This window comes from Spermophilus citellus (genome assembly GCF_964194105.1).
Source record: "Spermophilus citellus genome assembly, chromosome: 17".
NCBI classification, from domain to species: Eukaryota; Metazoa; Chordata; class Mammalia; order Rodentia; family Sciuridae; genus Spermophilus; species Spermophilus citellus.
In genome coordinates, this window is record NC_138199.1 from 34,793,122 (window position 1) to 34,804,101 (window position 10,980).

At 42.5% G+C, this 10,980-nt stretch overlaps 1 protein-coding gene across 1 annotated transcript in view; it reads right to left on the reverse strand.

Moving 5' to 3' along the window:
* Positions 1-9,073, reverse strand: part of MYO1D (myosin ID) — a 310,008-nt gene extending 300,935 nt beyond the window's left edge. Inside the window, exon 1 of the mRNA XM_081270002.1 lies at positions 8,655-9,073. Within this exon, the coding sequence (XP_081126128.1) occupies positions 8,655-8,749 (95 nt within the window). The 5' untranslated portion in view covers positions 8,750-9,073. The remainder of the gene's footprint in view (positions 1-8,654) is intronic.
* Between the last annotated feature and the right edge of the window lie 1,907 nt (positions 9,074-10,980).

Below are 10,980 nucleotides of genomic sequence, written 5' to 3' on the forward strand. Positions count from 1 at the left end.
TGAAAAAAAGTACAGATAGTCTGGGGTAAATATTTTTGAGCAAGGAAGCTGCCTAGCAGCATGGATATCCTACTAAAACTGAAGAGTGGGTTGAGAGAGAAGAAAAGAAAAGCCAGGAAGGCCCAGGTCCCCAGCGAAAAGGCTGTTCCAAATGGGAGACATCTGCTTCCACAAGGGTCTGCTCCTGTTCTGCCTCTTCTGCAGAACATGTCCTACCTACTTCTAGTCTCAATTTTTCTCTTTCTGAATTCTCTCTGAACTAAAATATGTACAGACACATAACTCAATTATTTTGTCATCAGTTCTTTTTTAAAATATAGCATGTTGATTCCTTTTCTCTGGGAGGTCCTTAAAACAACTGTCTGCACTCTTCATGTGGACTCAATCATAATCCACCTTACACTGATCAATTTGTTAAGGTGTCCTTTACTCCCAATTAAGCTATCCTTTTTTTTTTTTAAGTTTCCTCCATCAGAGGGCCCAACACACAGCAAGAATTCAAATAGTTGCTAGCTTTACAACCAGGAGATAATATGAAAATCATATAGAATCTGTAGTAATACAAGGAAATGAGTTTTGATTTTTTTAAAAGACTCTATACCTGAAGTTCATCACCTGGCCTTAAGTGCCTCAATTTGAGGATCAGTATCATAAATTTTCATGAAAGCAGAGCACTGTGACATACAAAATATGTTGGATGTTTTAAAATACAAATAGCAGATTTCATTTTCTAAAGGGCTTAAAACGATTTTCAGAAATCAAATAGTGGTACCCCGGAAGGAAGCATGATTATGAGTATGTTTAAGGTGATGGCACACTTTTGCCCCATGAAGCTGGCCCAGGGGATTCAGCAGCCCCTGAGCACCATGCTCTGGCTACCACATTAGGTGTTAGTTACACAGATGCTATCATGTAATTTTCACAATAACACATCATCCTTACAGATGAAGAAACAGAGGCTCGAGAAGGCTAAGTCACTTGTCCAAGGGTACACAGCTGGGAATAACTGGACACAAAAAAGATTAAGGTCCAGACCTACCTCTAATGCTCTTGCTCTCTCCCCTAGGTAATCTGAATCCCTTCTAGAACCTTTTTTCATCCTTTCCTCCCACCTCTCTCTCTCACACACACAAAACACTAAAAGAAATAAATCTGTCTTGGTGAGGAAGGTAGAAACGACAAGAAAGAAGTGCAAATACCCAGCTCTACAGTAGTTCAGGGACAGGGCAAGGAGGTAAGGCCATCTGGGGAGGACTCAGGGGGACAGTAACATTAATGAGGAGGGAATTAGATAACAAGTAACAAGCACTGACCAGGCACTTCCTACTCATGTGATTTCATCCCAATAACCCCAAGAAGTGATCACTGTACAAATAAGGAAACTGAGGCTTAGGGAATCCTAAATCAAAATGCTAATAAAAGAAAAAGTGAAGCAGAGATTTGGACTTGGTCCATCAGGTCTCAGGCCTATGCTCTTTCTTTCCACAGCTCCCTGTTTAAGCAAGCTTTCCTTTCTCTTCCCATAAATGACAAAAACTAAGGTTTGGGAAACACTGTTCTCTTCAAGAGCTCTAACCAGTAATTACATAGCAGTTGGACAAAAGAAGCCTCAGGAAATAAAACTGTCATCTCAATCAAGGGATTTAATAGATTATTAGAGGCTTCCAATGTATACTTTTAAATGCTGTTACCCTCTGACCCATTTATGAATATAGTTGACATTTTTAGTGACCATGTCAGTGAGGCGTGTCAACAGGGAATCTACCGTTGGGGCAGATGCAGGTCCCCCATAGACTGACTCAGCAGTGGCTGGGTAATGACATAATGACCCAGTCCAGTCCCAGAGACAGCACAGTAGCGAATGCTAAAGAATTATAAAACAGAGCCACTCCTTGCTTGAGATAGGGTATGTTTTGCTGAGCAGGTTCAGACATAGGTGAAAATGTCAATGCACAGCTCTCCACATAACATTTCTTCACAATGCAGATAGCTTACACACAGATCATTAAGTAAATGCATTTTCTACACCAGATTTGCCATTTCTATCTCAAAGTTCGGCAAAAAGCCAAATCTTGTCTCTTTCATGTAAAAGTTGATCCCTTCAGAACCTGTAATGAAACAAACCAGTAACAGCTTCTAAGTGCTTGATTCCACCCGCATCTGGCTCTATTTGGAAGCTAAATTCAGCAAAAGTCTCTAGGGTCAAGAAATGACCCTGAATAAAAATAGTCTTGGAAATCTGTCACAGAGTAGGAAAGGAAACAAGGCGGCAGGGTGATTCACTCCAAATGGCAGCTCCAAACCCCAAATTCCCATTTTTGTCCCAATATGAAGCCAATGTGCAAAACAGGCACAGAGCAAACTGTCCTTTTCCAAAAGCCTCCAAAAGAAGTTGCCAAAGAATTTCATGTGGAAGCCAAAAAGCTTTAGTGTGCCATTCACCTCTCCTATAAATCTAACCAGGGCTACTTCTAACTAGTGCTCTAGACCAATTGCTGGTTTATATTTGCTTGAAGACCACCCAAGGTATCTCATTTTTCCTCTGGCAAGCAAGAGAAATCTTTTGTCCCACTGAATCTTCCAGATGACCAAACAGCCATAGAAAATGAATATAGAGGTGCTGCGGTGAGCATGCGTGCATCTGGTCACTGCTTTTCCACTAATTCCATTATTCACTGCCTGCCTCCCAACAGTTAAGAGAATTAAAATAAGTATTTTTGAAAAGGTTGCAAGTTTAAAAAAAAAAAGGTAAGAATTCCACAGCTGAAGTACAGTCAATATCTGACTGCTTAGTTAACTTATTTCAAGATGTTTTGAGCAGATGGATGCCAAATTCTGTAGTGTGACAGGACACAGGAGCAGAGATATGCTTCTCAGACATTCACTGGTACCTTCCCCTTCCAAAGCCCTGTATCTAATTTTGCATTCATAATTTATATTCTTTTTTTTTTTTTTAAAGATGGTGGTTCCCAACCATACTGAGTTTCAAAGTACTAAGTTTCAGAGTTTCAAAGAAAACCTGGATCTACCTCAGGATGACATGACTTTCTTTGAGCATCGCATAGGCTAATGAAGCAGGCATGCAGAGAACAATGGAACATGATACATTCCAAGTTATCACCAAGTATCCATGTATCCTGGCAGCAGAGTGAAATTAACCCATCTTGGAGGATTGGGAAAGACTTTTCAACACTGGTCTTGAGGGAGGAGTAGGAGTCTGACAGGGCAGAGATGAAGGGAGGAGGAGGACCTTCTAGGGAATGAGAGTAGTCCAGGTCAGTGGTTCTCAGCAGGAGGTGATTTTGCACACACATACTCTGGGCACATTTGGCAATGTCTGTAGACCATTTTGGTTGTCACAAATGAGGGGGGAGATGTGCTACTGGAATCCTTGGGTAGAGGCCAGGGATGCTGCTAACCACCCAATACCATGCAGGAGAGCCCCCCCACCCCCACACACACCCAATAAAGCTTTATCCAGCCCCAAATGTCAACAGTACTCAGGCTGGATAACTGCTGTAAGTAGAGGTATAACAGCCTTGTGTTAGGTTAGGAGTTAAGAAATGGGGTGGGGATGTAGCTCAGGGGTAAAGCACTTGCTTTGTATGTGAAAAGCCCTGGGTTCAATCCCCCACACCATTATACAGAAAAAAAAGGAGTGGAAAAAAAAAAAGAATCACTTCTCTTCTAATCTTGTTTTTTCTCTTGGAGATAAAGCTTGCTTTTTATCCACCTGCTACAATTGGTGCAGCTTTTCCTTTACTATTATTATCTGTAAAAATGGATGTAGATGTGTGTCTGTGGATAGGGGTCTGGAGGGGGCAATATTAAAGGGATGATGTGGATGATGTGTGAGTATATTTGAGGAGCTTCAAATTGTATTTCTTATTCTCATAACAGAATCTGCTAGCATCTTGAAGTCTGCCTTCTTTTCCTTACAGAAGTCTCTTGCCAGGAGAGATTTGTTCTCTTTATTTCTTTTTTCTTCTTGGGGGGGGGGTGGTGGTGGAGGTGGTGGTGGTAGTATACTCCTCAGTCCATTTCTCAAAGATCTGTGCCTTGGAGTAAGATTCCTTGTGGTCAAATGTCTTCATGTCTTCATGATCAGAGATGTTTCCTGCCTACAACTCCAATGTCCACTTGAAGCCACAACCACAGCATGACACCATGTTCTGCTTTCTTTGTAGCCACTTCTGTTTTGAACCTGCAGCCCATAGTCCCTCTTTTCCTTGTCTGGGCCATTTCTACTCTGGAGTTCTTCCATTGTAACCATCAGTGTGGCCTCCTATCTAATTGAGAGTCCCTCCAGGCAAGCTGCATGGAACCCCTGGTCCTCCCTGTGCTACTTACTCTTCACCTAATTATCTGCATAAAATGAAGAATGTAGGCTGCTGCTCAGGAGTGGACTAGCCAGAGCTGAAGACACTGTCCCTGAGACAGGTATCTTTCATTTCACAGGACCGTGAAGTATATGTTAGGCTTCCAGAGATGTCCATACATTCCCAGTGCAGCCCAAACCACTGATGTTCCATGGGACAAAACACTTCAACATCATCTCATTGCACCTACTTGATCTGCAATGGTTGTTTCTGGTCACTTACAAAGTGAAACAAATATCTAAGGGGCACAGCAGCAGGATACCAGGAGTGCACACAGCTGAACACTAAATAATCTAGAGGGATGTTAGGGTGATACAAAATTCAAACTATCTAGGAGAGAACTGTTTTCTTTCAGAGGATTGATTTATGGCTGGAAAGAACAATATGGAGCTTCCCTTTGCTGTGACTATGTTAATGACTACAGAGAATCTACTCTTATAAGTTAATCACGAACAAGCACTGTTCTATACAATGAGAACTGCAGCCAATTCTCATTGTTGAGCACACACACATCTGAACATCTAGGATTCTGGCTGATGTGATGACTGGGTGTAAAGGTAGCCCTAGAGGCCTGGGCATAAGCCAAGCACTGGGCTAAAGAAGCTGGTGATCCTCCCACAGATCCAACACCAACTCCTTCCCCTCCAGACAACCTGTCTTATTCATTGTCACTCAAACAGAGTCAGCTTTCATGCCATCAACCTCTGCTCATGCCACTTATCCACCTGGAATGTTCTCCACCTACACACCTACCTAGACAAATACAGACAATCCTCTGGGACTCAGCTCAACTCCTCCTCTCCATGGGGTTTGAGACAACCTCTCGCATCTCTCCCTCTTCTGAACTCCCAACACAATTAGCTCATTTAATTACTTCACAAATAATCACTTAAGCTCTGTAAAGTTCATCTCTTCTGTTGTTTTCTTGAACTATTCTTTATATCAACAGAAATTTTCACTTTCTCCCTATTTTTGCTGACATGCCACCTCTTTAAAAGGTAAGGAGCATAGCTTATTCAGAGTTCTTTGGGTCCACCTACTCCATCCTCAGGACTACCTCGAATAAGGTACAATCAAACTGCAGCACTCTCTTCAGTGCACACAGGAGTTAAATTAGTTTCACCTTAGAGATTTAAAGATCCAAACAGAACACTTAGAGACTCTGCCACCAATGAATGTGAAAGCCTTTTTTTTTTAAAAAGTCATTCTAAGTGCCCTCCCCAAATTTATTTATTTAAAAAAAAGCCACAAAGGTTGAAGATGTAGCTCAGTGGTAAAGTGCTTGTGTGTTATATATGAGGCCCTGGGTTCAATGCCCTGGGAGCACTCCCCCTAACCAAAAAAAAAAAAAAAAAGAATAACTTTCACAAGCGTTTTAATTATATTACAAAGGACTGGTTCTACAAACTGATGTAACTCAGTTATACACAGCCTTCAATTTCAAATTTGGAAAATTCTGCAAAGTTCTAACTAACATCATGTATTTGCTAGTGGTGACATATAGAGGTTAGAATGAATGAATCTATATTCAACTATTATACAGTGTCTCATATGCAGTATTATTTAATAGTGTCTGATAAACTGAAAAGAATATAAACAGAGTGACTAAATTAAAAAGGAATTTTTCAAAGTAGGCATCTTCCCCCATAGGGAGGGAGGGGTGGAATCTCTTTAATAATTTTAAACAACACCAATCCATGAAATTATTATTTAACTTACCACTTTATCTTCTTTATGTGCACTTGGGAAAACTTTTTAAATAGTATTGTTAATAAGTATTTGCCAGGTATTAATCTTTGGAGTTTCATATATTAACTAATTTAACAATTAAGACAACCCCAATTGTATAGATAAGAAGATCTAGGCACAGAAAGATTTAAATAACTGGTCTGAGAACCTCAGCAAAAAAAAGTGGTAGAACTAGAATTTTTACCTCAACAGTCTGACTCTTTATCACTATAATAGTGGATACTGGTCATAGCTGACGTAGAGTTATGTCATTTTGATTAATATGGTATTTGAAGCAATTTCTATAAAAAGGTTGGAATCCAAACTTTGGAAAAAAATGTAGCAGTTTAGGGTTGGGGTTATGGCTCAGTGATAGAGCGCTCGCATAACACGTGCAAGGCCCTGGGTTCAATCCTCAGCAAAACATAAAAGTAAATAAATAAAGTTATTGTGTACAACTACAAAAAAAAATATTTAAAATATCAGTTTATCATAATGCTGTGTAATAAATCTGATTATGATTGACGCTGTGTCTTCTAGGTTTACATTCTCAATCAACTGAGGATTGAAAATATTTGGAGAAAAATTGTGCCTCTGCTGAACACATAAAACTTTTTTTTCCTCATCAGTAGTTCCTAAATAATATAGTACAACAACTAATTCACATAGCATTTATACTGTATTAGGTATGTAAGTAATCTAAAGCTGATTTAAAGTATACCAGAGGATGTGCTTAAGTTACACACAAGTATGGTAATCCCACAACCGGAAATTTTGTTTCCTCTAATTTTAACTATCTACAGGCAACAAGACAGATGAATGCAGTACAATAAAATATTTTGAAAGGGAAAAATGGAAACCACATTTGCATAACTTTTATTATAATATATTGTTATAATAGTTCTATTTCATTAGTTATTGTTTTTAATCTCTCACTGTGTCTACTTTATAAATGAAACTTTGTCATAGATATGTAGGTATAGGGAAAACAGTATTTATAGGGTTAAGTTCTACTTGAGGTTTCAGGTATGGAGGGTGTCTTGGAACATATTCCCCACAGGTATGAAGAGACTATTCTATTACATCATTTTATATAAAATTTGAGCATCCTCAGATTTTAGGATTAACCGGGAGTCCTGGTACCAATTCCTTGATAAGGAACAACTATGTTCCTATGCAACGCTATTTAGAAAGATACTGTGAAACTTTGAGACTGTCTACCCTTGGAAAACTTGGAATCATTGAAAGATATCCTGGAAAACTTGGATCACAGAATATGAGCACTGAAATTCTGGAGGTCCCTCTTATTTTACAAAATTAGTAAACCGAGGCCCACTAAGCAGCTGGAGGTCAATTTGTGGTAGGCAGGTGTAGAACTTAGGTCTGTACTCCTGCTCCATGCTCTCCCTCTGGGACTTAATGAAATTGATAAAGAAGAGATGAATTCTTCGTGTGGTTTGCAATTTCAAAGAGTAAACCAGCTTTTTAAAAGAATTCTGAAATTAGAGTTGACAGGGACAATACAGACAAGTAGGGTGAGTTAAGCATCCAAACTAGATTATGACTTTCATGTTATAAGCTTAACGTGACGTTCAGCTATAAACTTTACAAAAAATAGGACAAAACTTCCAGAAAAACACCCCCCACCCCAACCAGCTATTTTGATTAAAGTTGAACTGCTTTAAACCTCTGCTTACATATTACTGTATCAAAAATGAAATTATCACATGTAGAAGACATAACAAATTCAACTTGGGAGCCCATTTGGGGGATTCAGTTGTGACTACATTCTCAAGGATGTCAGTAACACAAGGGCTCCATCCATAACTCCTTGAAAAAAAAAAAAACGGAAACCATGAACTCCTTGTCAAATTCAGACAGTTTATCTTGGCACTGCCAAGTATAGCAGTCTCTTCGATGTCTGGAAACGTGTTTAATTACGTTTAGCGAATAACTAAAAAATAGCCGACATCCCGGAACAGACAGCTCAGGGATCACTCCGTAGCATCCTGAATGACATGATGGAAACAGTCCAGGAAACAAAAAAGAAGACGAAAGAAAAAAAGAAAAGAAGCAAGTGTGAAACAGGGAGGAGTCGCCAGCCTCTTTCCAAAACAACTCTCCAGTCTTCCTAGGGCCCTGGGGAGAGCCAGCAGGACTCTCCCTAAAGTTTTTATTTTCTTTTACTTTTGTTTCCATTAGGTCACTCGGTTCCGCCTACACGATTTACCTGGCGTAGGGTGGGATGGTGCGCTGCCCCAAACGCACCTCCAGCTCAGCCTGCCCCTTCCATCACCAAGGATGACACCCTTCCTCAGGACAGCGCAACCCACAACACCGGCACGCCCCTTGAGCCCCCAAAGCCACACCCATCTGCGTCTTTTCTCGAGGAAACGTGACCACCGAATTCAAAGGACCCCCCCTGGCACCGTAATCCCGCCGCGCTCCATCCCTCGCGCTCAGCGCGCCCCGGACACCCCGAATCTGGCCACACCGCCGGAGCGCCCCCTCTCGGGAAAGCCCAGCGTGCGGCCGCTCCGCCCTCACCTGAGTCTGAGGTTGGCCATGAACTCGGGCATGGACACAGTGTCCATCAGCACGAAGTCCGCCTTGCCGAACTCCAGGTTCTCCTGCTCCGCCATGGTGCCGGCACACGGGCGCAGGTGGGCGCGGCGATCTCAGGTGGTCGCGATCGGGCCCCCGGGGACCGGTCAGGGGCCAGCGGCGAGCTCGGGCGAGGTCTGGGCGGGGCTGCGCGGAGGGGACGCGCGCGCCGCTCCGGGGGTCCGGGCTGGACAGAGGCCGCCCCGCCGCTCCTCTGCGCGCTCTGGGCCGGCGAGGCTCTGGGCGGGCGCACCCGGCGGTTTCCGCTCCTCCCGCGGCGGCTGCCGGGCGCTGTGGGGGCCGGGACACAGAGACGGAGACGGCGGCGGCTGGTCCCGCCTCTGGCCTTGGTCTCGCTGTCCCTGCCCCGCCCGGGCCTCTCAGGCTCCGCCCCTTCTAAGGAGCCCGCCCCCGCCGCGGCCCAGGCCACCGCCTCCTCACCTGGGCGGCGCGCACGCGCGGGGCGAGAGCGCGCTCCGGGCTGGCCCGGCGGTTGGGAGGCAGCGCCCTCTAGAGATGGACGCTGGAATCCCGGGCGGCCCTAAGACCTCAGTGGAATCAGATTTCTAGGATGGCTGCCTTCCGCCCTTGCTTGCTAGATGATAATAGGGTCGAAAAAGTAGGTTGTGAAGCTTTTGGTGAGGATTATTCATTATGATTCTATCGTCCTGCAGCGCAGCCCTCACTCCTGTGCTTACATCCTTAAAGTGGTGGTTCAATCACAGATGATAATAGCTCCCATTTTGAGGGCATCAAAAATGCCCAGAGCTGTCCTAAATGCTTGAAAGAACTTGAGTAAGTTGTCACACAGTTTGGAAGTGGAGAAGTTGTAACTTTGCGCAGCTTCTTTGACTTATGAACCCCAGCGTTGAGCCTTTTGGTGGAATGTCTCCATTCCCAGTGATCCTGGTTTTCTCTTCCATCCATCTGAGCATACCACCATTCTTATCTTGTATTAATACATTTTTAATAAAATTGTGCAAAATATCTCCTGGATGGTTGTAGGCTTCTTTCACACAGGACCATGTTCTATGCTTCTTGATATTCCCCTTGGCACCCACCAATTAGCTATTGTACTGTTTTACCTATGTGAATATGAAATTCATCCTGGATCCATGGAATGAAATGAGTTAGAGGAGGTCTTCAGGTATAGATACGTTGGGTGAGCTTGGAAAATTATTTTAGAACACAGAATGCATTTTCCCAATGAAAAATTATTTAAGGCCATTCTAAGGCATCTGCTTTTCTCCAGTCCTGTGTTTCCATTAGGACCATCTTCTATTGCAGAATCTACATGGAAATCTAGAGGTCTCCCAGAACCTGGCTGGGTTTCAGCTCTGTGGCTAAATTTGAGATGAGTAAACTAGATGAAGGACCTTACTCAAGGTCTGCTTCAGCTGCCAGCAACCCATACTTGCCAAAAGAGAGGGAGGTTGGTGGCTTGATCACCTTCAAGGGAGCTACTCTGCAGTGGGAACTTTGGCACAGGCAGAGCTATCGGGGTTGCAGCCTGACTGCCATTAGCAGCTTCTCCCCTTCAGAAGACACCTGTCTGCGTCTCAGTGTCCTCATTTTTGAAACAAGAGCTCTGGGCTAGACCCTTTCAAGGTAGGACTGTCCTGTGTTTGAGTCATTGTGTGGGTCAGTGGGTAGTCAAGCAAGCAATTACATAGAGTATGCTTGCATTTCTAAGTGTTCTTATTGGTATGCCCTGAAATAAATAGAACTACATTTAAAAAGAAAAATTAAAAAAAAATAGTTCTCAATATTGGTGTACTTTGGAGCAAGCTGGGAACACCGCCTCCCCCCCCAAAAAAAAAAAACCACACTGGTAAGTGAATGTATGTGTGCTACCTGAGCCCTAGAATTGTTGAAAAGTAGGGTGAAATCCCAGCTACCAGGAAAAGAAACATCAGGGCCTGCAGATGATGAGAGGATTGCAGAAATTGTTTGGTGTTAGGAACTGTAGTAGGATAGGATGTGATTTTCAAATGACCAAAGTAAGAGATTTTTGTTAGAATCATTATCTCATACATATATATCCAAAATATAAAACATATGCACAACATATTCAAAATATAAAACATATGCACAACATATTCAAAGTGTTGTTGTATTAAGTTATAAGCAGAAATTAGTATCAAGTCAAGCATTAAGACTAAGAAGTCTTTTTTATGAACTCAAAATATGTCCAATGAAGCTCACCATTGACTTAAATCAGTGTCAGGATTCCAATTTACTTGTGTATGTTGTTTTGGAGATTCTGATT